At 42.0% G+C, this 24,286-nt stretch overlaps 1 protein-coding gene across 1 annotated transcript in view; it reads right to left on the bottom strand.

The window, feature by feature from the left end:
* Positions 1-24,286, bottom strand: part of LOC124722312 (monocarboxylate transporter 2-like) — a 130,222-nt gene that overhangs the window by 18,376 nt on the left and 87,560 nt on the right. The window contains exons 6-7 of the mRNA XM_047247492.1: positions 5,728-5,934; positions 5,289-5,601 (exon numbers count right to left, since the gene is read on the bottom strand). Coding sequence (XP_047103448.1) covers positions 5,289-5,601; positions 5,728-5,934 — 520 coding nt within the window. The remainder of the gene's footprint in view (positions 1-5,288; positions 5,602-5,727; positions 5,935-24,286) is intronic.

The following is a 24,286-nucleotide window of genomic DNA, read 5'->3' on the forward strand; positions in this document are numbered from 1 at the left end:
CGGTGTTAATCAATAAACGCACTGTTATTGCATCCGGAAGTAATATTTAAAGCAGATTTGGTACCAGTACATCCAATCATAACCACACAATCAGAACTTTTGGGGCTCAGAACGTTTCCAGTGCGCTATGCTATCTGGTGCGAGAGACGATAGCAACGAGAGTACTACACAGAATAGGTAGAAGGACGTCCTAGCAGTCAAAACTGGCAAAGTTAATCCAAGAAATGCTAATATTTTACGTGCAGTCTTGGGTGAAGAGGCAAATTCAGTCTAACTGCACATGTCCTTTGTCACCTTCTATGGACTCGTGACTATTCTGAGAAAGATTGATGGAGGGTTAGCGCACGACTGTATATTGCAAGGTCGGCCATGTCACTTAATTTGATTTATTTTTACAGATAATCCTAGAGATTTTCAGCGGAGCTCAAATCTAGGGACTTTGCAGGTAAGTCAAGAAGTGTAACCGTTACCGGACATTTCTTATGTCACGCTGTCAGGATGGTAATCCGTTCGAAACGAACATTATCGTCTTCGAGGATAGTCTGATAATGCAATGTTTTTCGCTAATATAGCGAGGGAACTGCAAAGATTGTTTTCAATCACCTGAATGTAGTCTTTTTGATTTAATACACATATAACCTCAAACAAAGGACCCATTTCCGTGTAATTACAACATCTATGAGACATCACACAGTCCCCTCAGTTTTTCACCTCTCTTTGCATGTAGCTCTCCCGGAAACGCTTCCTAGGTTTACTATTAATACGACAGCACGCATCATTCATGCACCGGGTGGTTATAATTAAAGTGCAGCAACTCGCGGAGGCCCAGTGTGGGTTGTAATTATCGTATGACAGCGAAACTTGATGGATGTGTTAATGTGATAATGCGGAACCGATTTACACTGGAAAAAAATTAGTTCCAGTTTTGGCCACAAGGTGCAAATCTGGCGCTGTACATTGTCTGTATGATGGTATGATATCGACGCTGTCATATGACAAGTGATAACGTGAGTGGACATCCGCCCTGTCATTTGGCCGGCCAGTGTGGCCGAGCGGTTCTACGCGCTGCAGTCTGGAACCGCGCTGCTGCTACGGTCGCAGGTTCGAATCCTGCCTCGGGCATGGATGTGTGTGATGTCCTTAGGTTAGTCAGGTTTAAGTAGTTCTACGTTCTAGGGGACTGATGACCTCAGATGTGAACGGCAGCAATTACAGTTTGCACCGAGAGAATACTGCCGACTGATAGGTCCGAGGAAAGGTCCGATGTGTTAAATGGTTTGAAAAAGATGATAATAGAATTCGGAAACACAGGTGAGTTTGGTGTGGAGTTTCCACGAGCAAGGTGTCCCATCCCTGTGGAAGTTACTGACTAGGTTTCTGTGGCTGTAACAGGCCATACAGCACGCGCCCTGGGTAGTGCTACTGCTCGTGCAGTATGACGACAATTGTCCATACCATGGTCAGCAGTGGGGAAAGTTTTGCAGTCTATATTACCCTGGTACCTGCACAAGATCCAGACGGTGCAGCAACTGAAACCTCATTATCCGCAGCAACGTTCTGAATTTGCTCTTCAGTTTCTGTCCCGGATCGAAGCTGATGACATACGGCCCGGCAATATGCTATGGAAGAGGAGGAGGAGGAGATTAGAGTTTAACGTCCCGTCAACAGAGAGGGCATCAGAGACAGAGCAGAAACTCAAATTACGGAAGGACGGGGAAAGAAATCGGCCGTGCAAATTTCAACGGAACCATTCCGGCATTTGCCTTCATCGATTTTGGGAAATCACGGAAAACCTCTGTCAGCAAATTTCTGAAAACAAGTCGATCTCCCTTCATGACGATTTGCTATCACTGCCCAGGAAACGCCTCAAATCTAGAGGACCAGAATGTGAATGGGAGTCCAAATGCTATCCACGGGATTCGACCAGGACGCAGAGTGGAAACTTGAGTGGCAAGCTACAAGAACCCGAAACCATGAACTAGTAGACAATCCAACAGTTCCAGTTCCAGACTTCCACCAACCAAGGGAGGTGTGGGTGCAGTTAAACAGATATCGGACTGAAGAGGGTAGGTGCAAATACAATATGCATAAGTGGGGCTTTTCAAGTGACAGTGTGTGTGACTGTGATGACACCCAAAAAATGAGCTACATTGTGAATGACTGTCCAATCAGACGCTTCCCTGGTGGCATTGAGAAGCTCCATCAAGCATCACACAAGGCACTCCGCTGGATCGAGTGCATCAACATCCGAGTGTAGTTTGAGCGGTTTTAAAACTTGTTTACTGTATATAATTTCACATGTTCATTTTTATACATATTTCTGTGTTTTGCTAAATGTGTATTACTGTAATTGATGCATACGATAATAATAATAATAATAATAATAATAATAATAATAATAATAATAATAACGGAAAACCTAACTCTGGATGGTCGGACGAGGATCTGAACCGTCGTCCTCCCGAATGCGACTCTACTTAGTTAATCACTGCGTCACCTACCTCGATAATATTCTCTGGAGTGACGAGGCACATTTTACACTACCGGGTGCAGAACTGCCGGATGTGGGGATACTATTAAACCGAGTTTGTGCACGACGGTCCATTGCACTTGCCGCATGGGACAATGTGGTGTGGATTCACAAGCACTTTTATTTTCGGTCGGTTTTTCTTTGAAGAAAATACACCCAGAGCGCCTACCAGGTGCACCGTGACGTCTGCACATTATCGAGACCTCGTTGAACAGTAAGTGCCTCCTGATTTGGAAGAGCGCAACTGTGTGGAAACCACTGTTTTCATGCAAGATGGGACAACATCTCATGTCACTCGCTCAGTGTGAAAGATCTGCTTAATGCAACCTTCCACGAACGTGTTATTGCCGGAAGTTTTCCAGATGCATGGTCTGAAAGATCACCTGATCTGCATCCATGTGACTATTGGGTCTAGGAATATCTAAAAAACGCATTCACCAGGGACACGTTTGGTTTCTACCTTATATGAAGGCCAGTATACAGGAACACGTTTCTGTAATTCCATCGGAACTGCTACGACTGTTGTTCAAGTCGTTTTACGGATACAACATCTCGTTGGCGCCTCCGGTGCTCATATTAAACAAAACTGTGTAAGTGGCGGTTAAATAAAATCAACATTATGTCTTTCTCAGTTGTTTCACATTTTCTGCCCGCGTCCCATTCCTAATCCATTATGTACGGAAACATTTCTATACGTCATTCCTGCATTCATAGCACCATATTTGCACCTGATGGCCAAAGTTGGAAGTAATTTTTCTCCAGCTTAAATCGGTTCCGCTTAACGCATTAGCATATCTACCAAGTTTCGCTGCCAAACGATAATTACAGCCCACACTGGACTTCTGTGAGCAGCTGGATTTTATTTATAACCAGCCAGTGTAAGCAGAAAAATGAGTAGCAGGAGTGTATAAAATATTTCCAGCCTATTGCAATCAATTGTTGATATCTCTTTGACCCCTATAATCAGGCAATTTTATGAGCAGGAGTGAGCAACAGCGTCTTGCGTGCAATTCTCTTCCACATAGCACTGGGATACAATTTTCTCCGGGGTATCGATTCGAATGCTGCCAATGCTGACGTCTTGCATTAATTCCTGCCGTATACGGAAGTGATTTTTACGCACAAGCCGCACAGTCTCAAAATGGTGACGAAAAAGGACAGCATACGGACACATACCTTTGAAAACCATCACTTCAGTATTGCGTGCCGTATTATACAAGGAGGACGAGACAAGTATTGCAACACAACTCCTTCGTGAATACTTTAAATACCATTCCTCACTCCGAATATACAGGTTGTTTGACAATGCCTGTTATAGGCTTTGAGGGGTTGTAGAAGGGAGTTAGTAGATAAAGTTTTAGCAAGGAACCCATCTCCGTAAATGATACAGTCCTTTTTGGAAGGATCTTATTCCAAAATCTTAAGTTTTCAGGAACGAAGGAAAATGTCTTTCGGGTGAGTATTTGGAGTATAACAAGACGGGTTTTCTAATGTTTAAAGAACAGAATGAAATGGATATTTTGCCATTACTGCAGTTGCTAAGTTTTGCAATCTCTTTGAAAAGAAGTAAGTCCAAAATCTTGGAATAAGGCCCTCTTCTTGGAGAAATAATTCATATCCTTGGTCAAGCTGTGTTTTTAAGCTGTTTCATGTTTTACTCATATCTTTTCATAGTACAATAACTCCAATCAAAGTGCATACAAAATGGTTTCATTGATCCTCATCAGCGCGATCAAAAATGGTTCAAATGGCTCTGAGCACTATTGGACTTAACTTCGGAGGTCATCAGTCCCCTAGAACTTAGAACTACTTAAACCTAACTAACCTAAGGACACCACACACATCCATGCCCGAGGCAGGATTCGACCCTGAGACCGTAGCGGTCGGGCAGTTCCAGACTGTAGCGGCTAGAACCGCTCGGTCACTCCGGCCGGCCCCAGCGCCATCATCATCATCATCATTAGCAGCAGCAGCAGCAGCACAGGCCATTTCAAGCAATCACCATAGAAATAACTAGATCCATGCGGAATATAACCAAGTAAACGTTCAGTGTCTTGCATTTGGTTCCTCTTCATAGTCGCTAGTCTACTGGGAGCGTTTTCAAAATTAAAAACAGCACACATTTCCGGAAATAAAACATCGAATGTATGTTTCTATCTCCCTCCTATGTATTGAGAAGCCACAACATCTGATTGCAACTTATTATGTTCAAAAGGCATTAAGAAACATGGTTGAAACCTGACTTTCTGTGTACTTGGAACATATCTACCTTGTGATCCGTTCGACAACCCCGTTTTCCTGTAGTTGCTAGCCACCATTTTGAGAAGCTGTAGATATTTTCAGTTTCTATTAGCTTTATGGTGAAATTACAATATTTTGAAGCACTGGACATCATTTCACAGTATTCATTCACCATATACACTCGGTAAACTCTTCTTGTTACCTGTTTCACCATGGAAAAATTCTTGTCACATACGTTATAGGGACGTGCACGAATGGAAAGAAACTGTTCCACTTTGTCAAAACGTTTAGTGTCCACCAAAGATACACAAAATAGAATCTTACAGTGATTCTTGTTTTGCCCAGTGCAACCGTTGGAAAACAAACGTAGCTCTTTGAGATTTTCTGGCAGATATTGTTTTGTCTAATGAAATAGTAAATACAATACAATCAGATATACGGTCGGAGCGGTGAATTTTATGACCATCGATTTTCAAGGAGGACACAGCAAGAAATGCAGATAATGGTAGCAACTTGCCTGGCGATGGACCAGCGACGGCCCTTGCGATCGAGCGCGACGGGCATCTCCGCGATGAGGTTGTTCTCGAACTCGCTGAGCATCAGGTAGTTCTCGACTTTGTTGCAGGAGGTGATACAGTCGCCGATGTAGTCGAGGTCGTCGAGCAGATTGTCGGGCAGGTCCATGTCGGCGATGCCCTCCTCAGAGATGCAGGTGAGCTCCGGCTTGTCGGCGGCGTGCGCGGCCGCCAGCAGCAGCGACCCGCCGCCCAGCAGCAGCTCGCCGCCCGCCGCCGCCGCCCCCGCAGCCGCCCCCGGCGCCGCCCCCGCCGCCGCGGCCACCACCCCCGGAGCGCCCACGACGACGCCCGCCGCGGTCCCGACGAGCCCGACGCCGGGGGCGGCAGCGCAGGGCACCAGCACGCCGGCCAGCTGCGCGTCCGTCAGCTGGGGGTCGCGGTTGTCCGGCTCGTGCGAGAAGGAGGGCCGGCGCCGCTGCGGGCACGCCTCCACCTGGCACAGCTGGCGCGAGCCGTCGCCGTGCTTGTGGCGCGCCAGCCGCCGCCGGTGCACGTCGATGAAGAACAGCGTCAGGCTGCCCACCAGCACGCACGACGAGCTGAAGTAGTAGCCCGCCTTGTTGCCGCAGCCCACGTTGATGTACCCTGTGGGGTATCAAAACGCGGTCACAGGCAGGCTCTCTGCAAGGAATGAAACAGTACAACCTATTTCGGGGCGAGAAGGACCACAGGCTACTGTTTCAATGACGTTGGCGCGTAACATGCAGTCACTGATCAGTACAATAACTCCATTGTACGGGCCACAGGGAAGTTTGCAGTTTAACTCACCGTCGGCGACGTGATTATTATACGGGGTTATCCAGAGATACTTTTAAAAATTTGTTCTTCACACCAAAACAAGAAAAACAGCAGATATAAACTACTTTCTTGGGAGTTTTGTACACCATATGGAGTCTCTCGCATTTAAGTTTCTATCTCCTTCTTTCTTGCCAGTCCTCTTCTTGCATGGATCTGTCCTTCATCGCACGCCTCGTTCTAGAAGTCCAGTGTAGTCAGGGTCTTCCTCTTTTCCTGTCTCGTGAAGATCTCCATTGCCATATTTTATGAGGCTGTCTCTTCTCTGGCATTCTTGTGAGATGTTCATACCATGTTAGTCTACAACATCCTCGGTAACTCTCATCTATAGTCATAGCACATATCTTATTTTGTCCCTTCTTGTTGCTTCACAACTTCGTCTCCAAAACTCCAGTTCAGTTACCTTTACCCCCTGCTCATTGGCCCAGGAGACTTCTGGAGACTTCCCACATTTCAGTACTATAGAGAGTAATGCTCTCAACTAAAGTTTTGCATATCCCCCTTTTTAAATATCTTGAATTACTTTTATTCCAGAAAATGGAGTGTAGCTGCTTAATTGCCACCTCTCCCTTTCCTGTCCTGCATTTATTTCCTCGTTGCTGCCACCTCTGCCCGAAACGACTGCCCCTAAATATTTATACGAGGGTGAGTCAAATGAAAACCTTAAATTTGTAATAACAAACCGAAATTTCGCGCCGATATCCTGTAAGTTGGTAAGCGTGCTACAAACAGCATGCAGAATGGCCTGTAGGTGACAGCATAGTGAAGATGCACACATACCGTCCCAGTATCAGTATAAAGATGGCCGCCCCACTTGTGACTTGCGCCTGGGAAGAACAGCATTCTGTTATTCGGTTTGTGCGTAGTGAAGGTGTGAAACCTACTGAAATTCATCGACGAATGAAGGTTCAGTACGATGATGCAAGTTTGTCACAGCAGCAAGTCTACGAATGGAGTTTGAAGTGCGCAAATGGTGTAACTTCAGTGGAAGTTGCTCCTCGTCCAGGTCAGGCACAACGAGTTGTGACTCCACAGAACGTTGCAGCAGTTGAGGCCATAGTGAAGGAAAACCGCCGAGTGACACTGAATGACATTGCAACATGTTTACAGGTTAGTCATAGGTCAGCACACCACATTGTGCTTGATTTGCTAAAGTTTCACAAAGTGTCTGCAAGATTGGTGCCACGGCAGCTGACTCCTGAAATGACAGAACGACGTGTTGATGCTTGTGAAGAACTTCTTCGGCGCTTTGAACGAGAAGGTGACGGCTTCCTTGAAAGAATCGTTATTGGGGACGAAACCTGGGTTCACTTCCACCAACCGAAAAAGAAGAGAGCGAGCAAGGAATGGCGCCATTCCTCATCACCAAAACCAAAGAAGTTTCTTACAGAACCATCAGCAGAGAAGATTATGCTGACTATGTTTTGGGACGAAAAAGGCATCATTTTGGAGCATGACATGCCTAGAGGGACCAGTGTCACCAGTGCATCATACACAGATCTCCTAAAGAATCATCTGCGGCCAGCAATCAAATCAAAGCGATGTGGATTTCTGTCAGCAACATGACAATGCAAGGCCCCACACTGCCGTACAACAGTTGCAACAATCACAGACCTGCATTTTGAGTGTCTTCCTCATCCACCATAGTCACCAGACCTTGCCTCAAGTGATTTCAATATGTTTGAACCACTCACGGACGCAACGGGAGGAAAGAAGTTCCGTTGTGATGAAGAGGTACGCCAAGCGGTGCATGAGTGGTTGCGCGGACTACCAAAAGAATTTTTTTCTAAAGGAATTTATGTACTTTGTAAGCGCTGGAGGACTTGCATTGAGCGTGGAGAGATTATGTTGAAAAGTGATACAGCTTTGTGACACTTCTGCACAGTAAACAATATTTAAAAAAAATATTTAAAGTATTCATTTGACTCACCCTCGTATGATCTGCTACACTTAACTATAGATTCATCATTCATAACAAGATCCCTTCCTGTATCTTCAACAACCAAGTATTCAGTTACTGTAAAGTTTATTTTCATACGGCGCTGCTCATGTTCTTCTTTAAGCTTTCTTAACATGTAATACACGTCCTCTTCTTTCTCAACAAAATGACATGATTGTCGGCGAAATTTAGTGAGAACAAGGTGTCTTCACCCATTCTAATACACACGTTTTTGCACTTCCTTTTCCAATTTTTCAGAGCTTCGTTCAAAAACATTTTAAACAGGGTAGACACTAAGTAGCATCCTTGTATCAGTCTTTCGCTAACTTTAAATTTCTGTGACAGTAACTAACCAACTTTAACACAACAAGCATTATCTGAATACAGCTTTCTATCTGCTTGTACATAACATTTACGAATTTTTTGGGTATTCATTCCTTCCCACATCCCAGTAAACCTATAAAAACCACGCGAGTCTCCAAATTACGTTCCATTCTTTTGCCAGTCACCACTTAAATTCTCCAGATATTATCAATACAAGACCTGCCTGCCCACAAACGACTCTGTTCTTCTACTTCCTCAATTTCTCTTTCAGTTCCAGTTTTAAGAATCTTAGCATACAATCTGGATACAGAACTGAGAACTGTGATGCCTCCATATTTTGCGCAGCCATCCTTGCTCCCTTTCTAAATATGTTTGTGATGAACCCTTCTTTAAACTCGACAGGGATTTCCCTTCCACTAAGACAGATTAAATAGCTTCGCGAGATTTTCAAGTAATACTTTTGGTCCAGCCATCAACAACTCCTTATAAACAGCTTCAGATCCCGGTATTTTGCCGTTTTTTAATTGTTTAACTGTTTTCTCTATCTCTGCTGTTGTTCTCTCTTGGATTTTTGTGTCATGTTCGTTGCCTACAACGGAGCATATATCTTGAAGTACGGATCGATCTTCTTTAAACAGTTCTCCATAGTATGTCCTCCATTTATCTAGGCTACTCAGATGTAAGATTATACTACTTCTGTCATTCATCAATCTTAGTAGTCATAAGCGATCTGTGTAGGCCTCCTTCCGTATCATCACAAACATAGCCATATGTGCGAAAATCCTTCGTTCTCAAATTATTAATGAAAGTTTTTGTTGAACGTCTCTCCTGGTACAATCAAACAACGTCAGTGCACTCATTCAGAGAAGGCTTTGTCCATTGCATTAGTCAAGCTAGACGTAAGTATCAATTTAAGATTAATGTGTGGTCTAGGACTGTAGGTGCCTGATAGGTCCATACGTTCTTCCAGCACGTTTCGCAGCTGTTGTCTACAAGGATTTCTTTCAGAACACTCTCCAGGGCTTACCAGAAGATGTGCCCCATCAAATAAGAAGAAACGTTTGGTTCATGCGTGATGGGGCTCCAGCATATTTTAGTCTCATCGTTCGAAATGCACTGGATAGTATCTACCATAGAGGAGGTTCAGTTACATGGCCGGCACGTTCTCCAGATCTCATCCTATGGGTTTTTAACTTTGGGGACACCTTAAACAATAGTTTATACAGCAGACAATTCAGACGTACAGACTCTTCATCGAAGTGTCATGGAAACCTCCGAAACCATTCACCATCACGAGGAAGTATTTGAAAGTGTGTGGCAGTTCATGATTCGACAAGTTCATGCATGTGTGGAGGACATGTTGAACATTTATTACGAGTTTATGATGACACTTTAAACTGATAATGTATAACTGGTGTGTTGAGCATGAGCTTTTGATCAATTATTTATAAGCTAAGGATTTTTTTTTTGCCTTTGTTTATACAAACTTTTTATCTTGTCTTGGCAAAAATATTTCTGAATCACCCTCTATATTGACCCCTTTTTTAAGATGAGACTGTGATGGGCGAGGAAATCGGCCCTCAACTGTCGCAGGAAGTATAATGGCAAGAGTCTGATGTGATTTAGGAAATCTACAGGGCACCAGAGATTATAAACTTGTCAGCATCCATCTGCTTCTCTGCGTAGAATAACTGCTCCTTCTAGTTAATTACTATGTTCAGTGTGATATATATTTCATTTTTGCATTATGGTTATCTATGTGTAATTCATAGTTCGGTATCACGGCGCGACCTCAATGATACACCACCTCATCACAGGGAATACTGGAAAATTTTCGCGTAATTGGGCGCCTCGCAGAGCCAATCAGCGCCGCACACCCCTGCGCCGGGTAGACACACTGATTTCGACAACTGTATAGTATGCATAGCAGGAAGGAACGACAGATTTTGTTTCTATTGTCACGTTTTCTAAGCACCGCTACGTTATCCTTATGTCTGCTGCTGATGAGTGAACCATATGCAATACCGGTCAAAACTATATACTTTATTTCAATATACGAACATATTGTACAAACTAAACAAATGAACAAAATAAGTATTTTCTCTCTCTATCGTTAAGTACAACACATATGGTTTAGCCTCTTCAAAGTATCCACTCTTTGCCCTCTGAACAGCTGCACGACTCTTGGCATTCTGCAGAAAACATTTTTTAGTGTTTTTGTAGTTATTACAGTGCAACACGGCTGCAAATTATTCCATAGACTTCAACATTAGATGACCTCAGTTTTCTGATATCCGTATTAAGTTAATCCCATACAAGATCAGTGGGATTTAAGTCAGGTGAATGACGTCACCAAATTATATTCTTCAGTTCCCCAAATTTCTCTTTTCCATTGAAATACGCTATGCACACTTTAGAAGCATGTTTGGGAGCATTATCCTCCTGCGGAACAAACCCACGACCAATAAGTGTCTTGGCAGATGGAACTGAATTGTTGATCAGTCTGCTGTGATATCCTGCCTTCTTTGATGTTCCATTAATACTCACTAAGTAACCGACTTATCACTCACAAAGCATCCCCACACCAAGACCGACCCTCCATCATGCTTCATCGTTGGCGTCACACACAATCTTCATAGGTTCTCTACGAAATCGACGAACAAATATTCGACAATTGTTTCCGTATACTTCAAACAAACACCTTGGGCCATTGCTGCACGCTCCAGATGTTATGTTACAGTGCCCATAGCAATGTTTCACCTTGTTTTGTTTGTTTAATGAAGGTGTTTTGGCCGATACGAAGCCTTTTAAACAATATTCATGAAGACAGCGTTGCACTGTTGAGACAGAGATTGGAGCTGCCCGCATTCCATTTACTTCCTCGAGGAATTTTAGGTGGAGTACGAGTCCTCTGGCGTTTACTCTGTACACATATAAACTCATCTTCCCTGTATGATGTTACCCGGGGTCTTCCAGATCGCGAAACACTTGCATTGGCACAGTTCTCTTGATCCGCTGCAATGTACACACCACTGTAGATTGAACTACGCCAACTTTCGTTACTATTGTCCTATTAGAATAACCTTCCTGATGCAGAGCTACAATTGCAGCACGTTTTTCAGTTCCAGTGTCCTGCTTCTGTCTCATTAATAGTTAATATGATACGAACCTGATCAGCTACACAAACACACTGCTATGTGCTCACAATGTATTGTAAACTAGTGCGAACCAGTTGTTACACAGACATCAGAAGGAATGAGACCTATTGAGATAGAATCGCCTTAGGTAAGGGTGCGTCAGTGTTATCGTGGATACGATGCGAAAGTGGATGCGAACAACCAGTCAGATATACAACACAGGCAATAGGTCTTTACATGTTTATACTTGTTTTACTATCAGAACACGGATATGATAGAATATTCAAAACGGAATCTCTGTTTTAACCACAAATCCATAGCTGTCGAAAACTTTCGACCGGTAGTGTACCCCGTCACCGGAGGCTTCGACAAATGAACTCACTGACTACATACGCATTTACGTGTAGGATGAACCCTACCTCCATCGACAAAATTTCGGAGTTTCGGTCTAAGGAACCCATGTCGCCCGGTGGCTCTTTACGGAGTAGTTGCATTTCGAATGATTTCTTACCCCCATTTATCTTTACTGCTGTACTGTACTCAAAAATTGAAAAATATCTCCTCAACAGTGTTAATGGCAACGGCATGCGCAGTGTATGTCTTGTTTGTAAACAAACTTATTCCATTCACTCATTGACACAGAGCAGTATGTATAGGTTTACTAATGAAGGGTTGGCCGTTTTCGCCGCTCGGCCACTAGGTGCTGTGTTGTCCTCACGTTCGTCTCGTCATACTTTACAGCACACTATTGAGGTGACTGCATGGTCACGTCCAGAAAGCCATTAAATTAAGAAAAATGGTATAGCAGATATGCTTCTCGTGTATGGGTCCACTGAAAGAAGCGGCAGAGCAGCACGTCGATGCTATTCTGAGTTGTTCCCGCAGCGATAAACGTGTACGTATTTCTCCTGAGAGTTGTTGCATTATTGTGTGTTTTGTGTTCTACAATTTTGGAATTAAATACTATAGCCTCTTTCACTACAGTGTAGATCTTTTTACAGAAAGAAAGGTAATTGGTGTAAGACCCCGGGCAAATCGTTATTACAATATTACTCTAACGAACCAACGAAGACCTCGGGTCCCGTATAGCGAAATACTCAGAGATTACCCCCGCTAACCTCCGAATTTTTGTCGATGGAGTTCAGGTTCAATATGAATATTTAAAATTAACGAAAACTGTGAGAGTGATCTCTAGCGATGATTCAAATCTTTGAAGGAAGGAAGATTACTGTTTAACAATTCACTGACAGTGAGGTCATTATAGAATGAACCAGCCTTCGCGTTATCACGGAAACCAAGCCTAACATTAGCTTTTACTGATTTCGAGAAACAACAAAAAACCGAAATATTTTTGATATTCGTTCAGAGTGGGTGCAATAATCAATTGTTATTGGTCTTTGAGTATAATTCAAGTTTAAAGGGTTTTGTTTATTCATTTTGTTTATTTATTTCATTTTATGAGAGGCCGTGGGATCAAATGAGCAAAAATCTACTTGGCTGTGGAACGAGCCGCTAGTTATTTTACAGTTGCTAAAACAAAACCAAACAAAATAAAAGTAAAGGAAACAAGGAAACGAAAACTATACTATAGTGTCTACCAATGAATAACACGACCAGAGGTTCTAGATTTGTGCTAGCAACATCTGTTCGTAATAAAAGGAGTGACATATAAGGAAGACTGTCAGTTAAAATAAGAAATGTGGGGTTTATCTTTCGGATGTTAATGTTCTACGACAAGAAACCTATTGAAATTGACCCACCGTATACTGCATACTGTCATACATAATTGTTAAGAAAGTGTTGTCGATGCACAAAACGATTTCCTGTCGTGCCTTCACGTTCACTGAGTGAATGAAGCATTTTCTTTTGAATTGACCTATGTTATGAGCTGCAAATCAGATGAGGGATATATATACATGGATGAAATTGTAATTACGAGACGCTTGAACAACGGCCAATGCACAGTTTGCGAAACGACGCCACACAGCATTATGAATGCCCTTTTCTGGATTCACAAAATACTTTATGAATGCGCAAAGTTGCCTAAAATAGTTTACATAAGAGATAATAAAGTGTAAGTAATGCTGTGGCATTAATAGCAATTAGCCAAGATTATAAAGCATTTATTTCCTGCGCAAGAAACCAATTTCTGCACATGGTATGACAAATATTGAAAAACTCTTTCTGTAATAAAACCAAATTCGTATCACATTTCATATAGCAAAATTTTCTAGGCATCAAGTCTACCTGTTACCTTTCTTAACGAAATACATGATTCGCAGTCTCCTCCTTTGTTAATCTATTCCAAAGTCGTTTCCGTTCAACAGAAACTTCCACGTTCGCTATAAATCCCACAAAACTTGCGGAGGAATATGTTTCAAATCATGATCCGGTCACCCGGACATAAATTTTCAGAAGTTTCCCTAAATCAGTTAAGGTGAATGTTGGTCTGGTTCTTTTGGAAAGGTCACAGCTGATTTCCTTCTCCATCGTTGTCCAATTCGAGGGGATAGTAGACCCTGATCTTCCTTCATTCATTCCCTTTTATTGCTGGGTACGTATGAAGTATTTCAGGTACTAGTAAGCACTACGCTACATACAAGGAGTATCAAAGGAGAAATCGAAAAATAATTAATTACTTAAAAACTACGAGGGGAAGGGTAGGACGATACTCCGTACCTGCTCGAGCCATGTGTTAGTACTGTGTTTTAATCATGTGCCACTTCGCTCTTATTTCTGAATCATTAAGAATCACTATCTAACGCTGCACTGTTTGAAACACATTACATTGGAGGAAAATGTGAACAGAATACTTCCAAGTACATACGTTTAGAAAGTTACCTCAATGTTCATTTTCTACTGAAGGTGAATTTCTTATGGCGATTAATACCAGTTTTGAATTGAGATAGCATTAACATAACATTGAGTGATAGAAGATTTCAGAACGCACAAATTTTTCTGAATGCATTAAATACACGCAAATGAAGGAGTTAGCTGAATGAAATCGTGGCTTTAGTGTAGTTGTAGCCGGAGATTTCGATTTTAGAGCATTATATCTTACAATTATCAGTGTGTTGCTCGTGGTGAAATTTCACCACCATCCGGTAATCAGCCATATGTATGCCTATTCATCTGAAAACAAAACTTACAAGACCCGGAGTTTTTCATACACTTTTACCAAACGAGTTGGGTGATGGTTCAAGAAACTGTAATTTCGCGACGAGCAAGGTCCGATCATCCTCATTATGGTTCTTGTTATCCCTTGAATCTATTTAGGTATATACTAGGATAGTCACTCCAGCAAGACGCAGTCAACTCCTTCCCCCATTGATAGTTTCCATTCCTAATTCCTGCCCTGTCTCCAGTGTCCCGTTAAGCTCGAATCTTCCTGCCAAGCAGTCTAAACTACATTAGATCACTACGAAATGAGATGAAGTTATTTGTCCTGATTTTCAAGTAAAGTAATTATGTACATCAGAAAAAGGCCTCAGATGACGTACAGGAAGCTTTTAATGATGAGTGGTAAAAAAAAAGAACCATAATAACATCAAGGCGATATCGATAGTTTTGTAGAAAGATTGGGAAAAAATTAATGCAATCACAGTACTGAATGCAAGGCAGTTGGTACACTTGTTACCAAGATAACTGTTCATTCGGAGTAATTTCCTGCAAATGGCAATCGCGGTTTTTCTGTGTTCAATATGAAACTTTTGGAACCTAGTAGTTTCTAGTTGACTGCTATCACTTATTTAGCTGAGTCAAACTGAAATCTGAAAAGAGTGAGAAAACGTTTTATTATGCATAAGAGATACAATACGTTACCCTAGAAATAAAAGCATTTGTTCAGCGAGTATTTCGTTGCTTCTCAGGCCAGCTGCAGGGAGATGTGTGAACGGATAACTGATGTAACTTACACACTAATAACACTCAAATAACAGTTGGTTCTCTCGTCACTCCTGTTTATCATCTCTGACTAATGAAGAATTACCCAAGCTAGAGCTGAAAAAGAATGTTGAGGCTGTAAGCTAAAAATTTGAATTGAAGTTGGTTTAATCAATCCCAGATCACTTTCGTCTTTGAGAAGAACGACTCGTTTTCTTCCTTCGTGGGTGAAATCCTGCACTGGATCGGCAAAACAGACATTAATTAACAAACATACGGAATGATTAAGATAGCCCGACAAAAATGTAGAAAAGTGAAAGTGAAAGTTCTTGTAGGACTTGATCTCACACATTAAAAATAAGCCAGCAGAGATCGAGAGGAAGACGTGCCCCTGGTGATATGATATTGTGGATCACGTTTCGTTACAGTACTCTATATGCGAACCTCGTCGACATAATTCTCTCACGAACTGTATAGGAAACAGAGAAAATTATTATTTCGAGACAACAGTACAACGAACATGTAATCCGCGATGCGGCAAACAATTTGGTGTGTCAATTTATCGTCGTGGTGTTTTGTGAGTTTCTCTTAGTTTAAATGAATCTAGCATAAGCGTTATTGCCCTGATGTGACATTCAGCGTGTCATCTGGCCTGTCATACAATTTTACGAAACCAGAAGATGACACTTACCGTGCAGCATCATCATCACCAGAGCAACATCCACCACCGAGAGCTATTGTCGAGTCACAGCAGTGTCGTCAAAAAATTGTGGTGATTGTTACGCGACACAAAGCGATCAGCATGCAAATAACTCTAAAGAACTTAGGTTTACTACACAATATAATATGTCTATGCAGAAGAACTTATTGTTTTTTAAATGATCGACTTAGTTAGAGATTAAATCGGATCCGTATGTCGAGGACCGGCTGAGGCGCTACTAGATATTGGACATGCCCTGTGTGAACCACTGCTTAGAAAGTGGAACACTCCATATTTATTGGAAGTCTATGCGTACTTTTGTTGGATTTTTACTTCATATAGTCAGAAAACCTACTGAGAAATAGATCAGCTAAATATTTTCCAAATCTGTTCATCTAGTTTGATAGTCAATTCATAACAGCACATGTTTTATTCGGCTTACTCATGCAAATAGGAAAGCACAGTTCGTTATACAGCTTTGAAAGTGGATTACGATTTCCAGAGCTCATTAATGAACCAGAAAGTTATTTAAGAGCTCTCTCGGCGGGGGGGAATTCTATTTAGCTAGAATAATAAAAAAACTTCTTAATTTCAAAATGAATTTGCCGTGAGCCAACTGTTGTGCAGTAGAAAGTACAAGAATAAAGTCCCGTTATGGGTCCTTCAACTTTTCTCTGTATGGCAGAAGTTAAAAAGCCACTAACAGTGACTTAGGACCTACGTAAAAATAAAACAAATAGATACTGAATATCATCCATAGTTTTTTAGCTTCTCACGACAACGCTTCGTTGCTAACAGATTGTGTTGCACCGCAGCATGCCCCGTAACGCTGGCTGCATGCCAGAAAGTTGCGTTTCGACGCCAGTATCGCGAGAACTCTGAACAAATTTACGGTATTGCTACCGCTGTCTGAAGAGATCCTATTAAATATGCGTTACAGCTGTGATATTAGGTCAAGAATGATCTTAAGGGGGGTAAGACGTCAAACGGGCCTACTTCGAGAAGGAGAGGCACCACAGGACATTTTAATTTGCACTGTCTATACTTTTACAAATAAATTCATAAAACTTTGTCAGCATGATCAGGAAGGATTCAGGATTCACACTCATAGCAGTGGAAGTTCAGGTATACATGCCGACGTCGCAAGCTGAAGATGAACAAATAGAGAAAGTGTATGAGGATATTGAAAGGGTAATGCAGTATGTAAAGGGGGACGAAAATCTAATAGTCATGGGCGACTGGAATACAGTTGTAGGGGAAGGAGTAGAAGAAAAGGTTACAGGAGAATATGGGCTTGGGACAAGGAATGAAAGAGGAGAAAGACTAATTGAGTTCTGTAACAAGTTTCAGCTAGTAATAGCGAATACCCTGTTCAAGAATCACAAGAGGAGGAGGTATACTTGGAAAAGGCCGGGAGATACGGGAAGATTTCAATTAGATTAGATCATGGTCAGGCAGAGATTCCGAAATCAGATACTGGATTGTAAGGCGTACCCAGGAGCAGATATAGACTCAGATCACAATATAGTAGTGATGAAGAGTAGGCTGAAGTCCAAGACATTAGTCAGGAAGAATCAATACGCAAAAGAAGTGGGATACGGAAGTACTAAGGAATGACGAGATACGTTTGAAGTTCTCTAACGCTATAGATACAGCAATAAGGAATAGCGCAGTAGGCAGTACAATTGAAGAGGAATGGACATCTCTAAAAAGGGCCATCACAAAAGTTGGGAAGGAAAACATAGGTACAAAGAAGGTAGCTGCGAAGAAACCAAGGGGAACAGAAGAAATACTTCAGTTGATTGATGAAAGGAGGAAGTACAAACATGTTCCGGGAAAATCAGGAATACAGAAATACAAGTCGCTGAGGAATGAAATAAATAGGAAGTGCAGGGAAGCTAAGACGAAATGGCTGCAGGAAAAATGTGAAGACATCGAAAAAGATATGATTGTCGGAAGGACAGACTCAGCATACAGGAAAGTCAAAACATCCTTTGGTGACATTAAAAGCAACGGTGGTAACATTAAGAGTGCAACGGGAATTCCACTGTTAAATGCAGAGGAGAGAGCAGATAGGTGGAAAGAATACACTGAAAGCCTCTATGAGGGCGAAGATTTGTCTGATGTGATAGAAGAAGAAACAGGAGTCGATTTAGAAGAGATAGGGGATCCAGTATTAGAATCGGAATTTAAAAGAGCTTTGGAGGACTTCCGGTCAAATAAGGCAGAAGGGATAGATAACATTCCATCAGAATTCCCAAAATCATTGGGGGAAGTGGCAACAAAACGACTATTCACGTTGGTGTGTAGAATATATGAGTCTGGCGATATACCATCTGACTTTCGGAAAAGCACCATCCACACAATTCCGAAGGAGGCAAGAGCTGACAAGTGCGAGAATTATCGCACAATCAGCTTAACAGCTCATGCATCGAAGCTGCTTACAAGAATAATATACAGAAGAATGGAAAAGAAAATTGAGAATGCGCTAGGTGACGATCAGTTTGGCTTTAGGAAAAGTAAAGGGACGAGAGAGGCAATTCTGACGTTACGGCTAATAATGGAAGCAAGGCTAAAGAAAAATCAAGACACTTTCATAGGATTTGTCGACCTGGAAAAAGCGTTCGACAATGTAAAATGGTGCAAGCTGTTCGAGATTTTGAAAAAAGTAGGGGTAAGCTATAGGGAGAGACGGGTCATATACAATATGTACAACAACCAAGAGGGAATAATAAGAGTGGACGATCAAGAACGAAGTGCTCGTATTAAGAAGGGTGTAAGACAAGGCTGTAGCCTTTCGCCCCTACTCTTCAATCTGTACATCGAGGAAGCAATGATGGAAATAAAAGAAAGGTTCAGGAGTGGAATTAAAATACAAGGTGAAAGGATATCAGTGATACGATTCGCTGATGACATTGCTATCCTGAGTGAAAGTGAAGAAGAATTAAATGATCTGCTGAACGGAATGAACAGTCTAATGAGTACACAGTATGGTTTGAGAGTAAATCGGAGAAAGACGAAGGCAATGAGAAGTAGTAGAAATGAGAACAGCGAGAAACTTAACATCAGGATTGATGGTCACGAAGTCAATGAAGTTAAGGAATTCTGCTACCTAGGCAGTAAAATAACCAATGACGGACGGAGCAAGGAGGACATCAAAAGCAGACTCGCTATGGCAAAAAAGGCATTTCTGGCCAAGAGAAGTCTACTACTATCAAATACCGGCCTTAATTTGAGGAAGAATTTCGGAGGATGTACGTCTGGAGTACAGCATTGTATGGTAGTGAAACATGGACTGTGGGAAAACCGGAACAGAAGAGAATCGAAGCATTTGAGATGTGGTGCTATAGACGAATGTTGAAAATTAGGTGGACTGATAAGGTAAGGAATGAGGAGGTTCTACACAGAATCGGAGAGGAAAGGAATATGTGGAAAACACTGATAAGGAGAAGGGACAGGATGATAGGACATCTGCTAAGACATGAGGGAATGACTTCAATGGTACTCGAGGAAGCTGTAGAGGGCAAAAACTGTAGAGTAAGACAGAGATTGGAATACGTCAAGCAAATAATTGAGGACGTAGGTTGCAAGTGCTACTCTGAGATGAAGAGGTTAGCACAGGAAAGGAATTCGTGGCGGGCCGCATCAAACCAGTCAGTAGACTGATGACAAAAAAAAATTTTTCACTTACTGTTGGCTGCATTTGTTGCTGTAGGTACACTTTTCTTCGTAAGTAAGAGAGATTCTTCGATGAATTTTGCACAGCTTACAAACCATACTTACAGGTGTATGAAACTCTAGAATTTATTTAATCTATGGAAAAATGAATGGGCTGTTACGTTTTAAACTTCGTGTTTAGAGAAAACTCGAATTTTATAGTTTATTATCTCAATTTTTACCACAGTTTTTAACAGATATGGGAAATTCTAGAGTTTCATACACCTGTAAGTATGGTTTGTATGTTGTGCAAAATTCACCGAAGAATCTCTCTTACTTATGAAGAAAAGTGTACCTACAGCAACAAATGCAGCCAATACCAACTGAAAAAATGATAAAATTTCACACGTAAAAAAAATTTGTTTTGTTGAGTTTTTGAACTTCCTGTGCTATGAGTCTGAATCCTGAATCCTTCCTGGTCATGCTAACAAAGTTTTATGAATTTATTTGTAAAAGTATAGACAGTGTAAATTAAAATGTCCTGTGGTACCTCTCGTGCTCCAAGTCGGCCCGTTTCACATCCTACCCCCCTTAACAGATTTAAAGTGGTATGAACTTGCTCGTAACAATATGGATTCAAATGTGAACGCTCTGATTTTCGCCGACTGGTATACACTTGATGAGATTTTAAGCATGTAGGCGGATCTGGTTAACGTCTGATACTGATGCTTGGGTCAGTACCTTTTTCCTATTACGTATGTCCAAGGCAATACGTGTAAAATATATCTGAGAGAGTGTACGCTGTCACTAATGTTAAAACTCACAGATGATGATTATCAAAGGTGTCACAAACATTTAGCTTCCTAATGAAGCGTTACGGTGAGGAAAAGTTCACGACACAAACGTAATTCTGCTTATTTCACTTACGTTGAAAAATTTGGTTCTTTCAGTGAACTTGGAAATCGCCTTATTATTCAGCAAGATAGGTCTCGGAGTTTTCTTTATCACTCATACGAAGTTTATTTGATGGTAAAATTACGTAATTGTTTCCATAGGGGCTTAGTTAGATTTACTTATTATTCAACAGCTAATGTTTTTAACAAACTGAAGGTGTTTCTAGGAAAATTTGGCTTTCGCGACTAGTTGCGAGTTTATTTGCAATTCATCTGTTAGCTTCTTTCTCCCCTCCCCCCTCCCCACCCCCCACCCCACCCTTCATCTTCATCTTAGCCTTCGGCCCAGGGTTGGCATTGTTATTAACGTGTTAGGCATGGTTAATTTAACCGGTGGCCACTTGTCATTCCTATCGCCATGCCGTGCAATGGTTGACAGCAACTACGTCATGGTTGTAGCCCATAGACACAGTTTGTGCCAAATATTTTCTTGAAGAACGTCAGAAAGGAATTTCTCTTTTTTGCTGTTGAAATCTTTAAATTCATTTTAGTCTAATAATAATACTACCGGAACGGCGACTTGAATAATATTGTTTATGTTTTTCTAATTTCATTTTATAGATAGTGCAAATGGTTGAAAATAACAGTTTTTATGTTATGAATAATCACTCAGACTCGACTCTCAAGGCGACGCTACAAATCTTGGTACAGTGCGACAACCGCATAACAGAAGTCAAATGTTGTCTTATGCTAACATGTTGTCTGTGTCGGAAACCTGGTAATCTGGTACCGGTCATTGTCACTTGTATTACGGTCTGGTTATGGGAAATAGAAGTCAATGAATGTATCCACAGACCACAGAGGGTACCGCTTACAGAGGGCTAACTTGCGTCAGAATGAGTTGAGCTACACTGGTGCCGTTTCCGTCCACCAGCTCCGAATTACGTACGAGATGAGCAAGAAAGTGGCCCCTGCCCAGCGACTCAACCTAAAACTATGGTCGTACAATGTAATCAAATAAGAAATTCATTTAGTATACAATTCCAGTTGATCCAGTTAATCTGTGAGCACTTCATTTGTGTTCTTTAGTTTTAAAAGCGAATAGATCTCGACTTACTTCAAATCCAACTCTAAACAAATGTGACCTGGCTTTATTTTCGCGATCACGCACATGCTTTCTTGACAATAATGTAATTTCAGGATGCAGCTTCGAGCAAGACACACTTTTATTGTTTTCCATTTAAGCACAGTAACATCTCTCCACAGAAACCAATAACTGACATAATTTACTTCAAGCAGAATGTTATACGTGGATGAGAGGAAATACTAAACAAGAATACAGTTAAGTGCAACAGAAATCTGTGTTCTATCATGATGGAAATGCCAGGGAGTTAAATAAGAAACGACTCAAAACGAAACTGAAGATGCCCTTCCTCGCTTCCTTCTTTCCTCCCCCTTTTCTCATTTTCTCTCTCTCTCTCTCTCTCTCTCTCTCTCTCTCTCTCTCTCTCTCACACACACACACACATTGCATGTTAACTGTTATGTCAAGACAGTGCATTTTACCATTTTATCAATTGACGACGTTCAATTTTATGAATGCAGACATACACACAAATAATGTGTTTGAAAAACTTTCTTTGCTTGATAATGATTTGTGATGATCAGAAACTGGTAGCAGTTACTGAGATTCTTCATAGTAGCTGACAGTGGTGCAACATGATTTTTGGCAAGTATCATCTGGATGTAGGGCACCAGCTTCTGAATATAATTTAATGACAGTCTAGTTCACTTCGACAGCGTAACTTCACATGTTTAACGTCAAGTCATAGAACACCAAGCTCCAGTTAATATCCAGATCGAATCACACTATACGTGATATCAACTTCACGGCTCATCAAAGAGTCATTAAGAAATATTAGGTTTGTAATTATTTGCTTTTCTCACACTGTTTTCCGCAAGTTACTTTTTTCTAAAGCGTTTTTTGCTGATAGCAAGAAATGTTTTGCTCATGGCTGGGTCGTATGTTCTCAGTGACTATGAGGGACGTTCCGAAACTAAGTTTCGTCATTGTTTTTCAAAAGGAAACTTTATGGGTAAAAAGAAATACACCATCGCATCACGACTATACACCTTGCAACCTTTTTCGTCACAGTCGCCACCGACATTGAGAAATTTGTCGCAGCGTGCAGTCAGTTTTAAGAAACCATTCTGGTAAAACTCGGTGTCCTGCAATGCAAGGAATTGTCATACAGTCTGCTTCGCCGCAGCATTGGTTTGGAAGTAACGTGCCGACAGAGCTGCTTTCAATGCATGGATCAGGTGCATGTCCGATATGGCAAGATCGAGGTTGTAGACCGAGCGATCCATCTCCCATTTGGCGAGACATGACATCGTCGCTATACACGGTCTGTAGACGTTCATGGATGGCAGACACACTGGTCCCAGGCACCCACTCATACTGCATAACAGTAGGCTCTTTCATTGGCGACCACGCTGTTACTACGCTTCTGTCTGCCATTGTGATGTGTACACGAATAACCTCTGGCACGCTGATCTGTTGTTACTCTCCGTTCTTCAGCGCTCTGCGAATGTGTCATTCCTCCTCTGCTGACACCCCTTCCGTCTTTGGACAGCAATGGGTGTGGATTCATATGGAGTCTGTTTGTGTCGCCTGGTGTACCAGCTAATCTTTCAAAAACAATGACGAAACTTATTTTCGCAATTCCCTCGTTAATAGGGTCTAGACGCAACGATTTGTTTGCGAAATGAAGCTAACATCCTCAGTGCGTGGAATGTAATATACACTCATGCTCATAAATTAAGGATAACGCTGATACATGGTGAAACAACGCTCTGGTGAGCGGTTTGCGGGTTTAAAGCACATCGGGGTATGACCATGCGGTCATTTGACCTGCGGTCGTTTCACGGTGGCGCTGGCAACAATCCACATGCGCAGAGGTGTGTTGGTGCATGTCAGAATACGGTGCAGCGAGTAAGTGTGCAGGCGTTATCAGACGTGCTAATGGTGACTGTGTGTTGAAAATGGCTCAAAGAACACATATTGATTACGTTATGAGGGGTAGAATATTAGGGCGACTGGAGGCTGGTCAAACACAGCAGCTCGTAGCACGGGTCCTCTGTGTGCCACAATGTGTGATCTCACGATTATGGCAACGATTCCAGCAGACAGGAAACGTGTCCAGGCGCTACAGTACGGGACGTCCACAGTGTACAACACCACAAGAAAACCGATATCTCACCATCAGTGCCCGCAGACAGCCACGGAATACAGCAGGTACCGTTGCTCGGGACCTTACCACAGCCGCTGGAACAGTTGTCTCCAGACACACAGTCTACAGACGACTGAACAGACATGGTTTATTCGCCCGGAGACCTGCAAGGTGCATTCACTGACCCCTGGTCACAGGAGAGCCCGTAAAGCCTGGAGTCAAGAACACAGTATGTGGTCATTGGAACAGTGGTCCCAGGTTATATTCACGGACGAGTCCAGGTATAGTCTGAACAGTGATTCTCGCCAGGTTTTCATCTGGCGTGAACCAGGAACACGATACCAACCCCTTAATGTGCTTGAAAGGGACCTGTATGG

Source organism: Schistocerca piceifrons, chromosome X, assembly GCF_021461385.2.
Source record: "Schistocerca piceifrons isolate TAMUIC-IGC-003096 chromosome X, iqSchPice1.1, whole genome shotgun sequence".
In the NCBI taxonomy this organism is placed as follows: Eukaryota; Metazoa; Arthropoda; class Insecta; order Orthoptera; family Acrididae; genus Schistocerca; species Schistocerca piceifrons.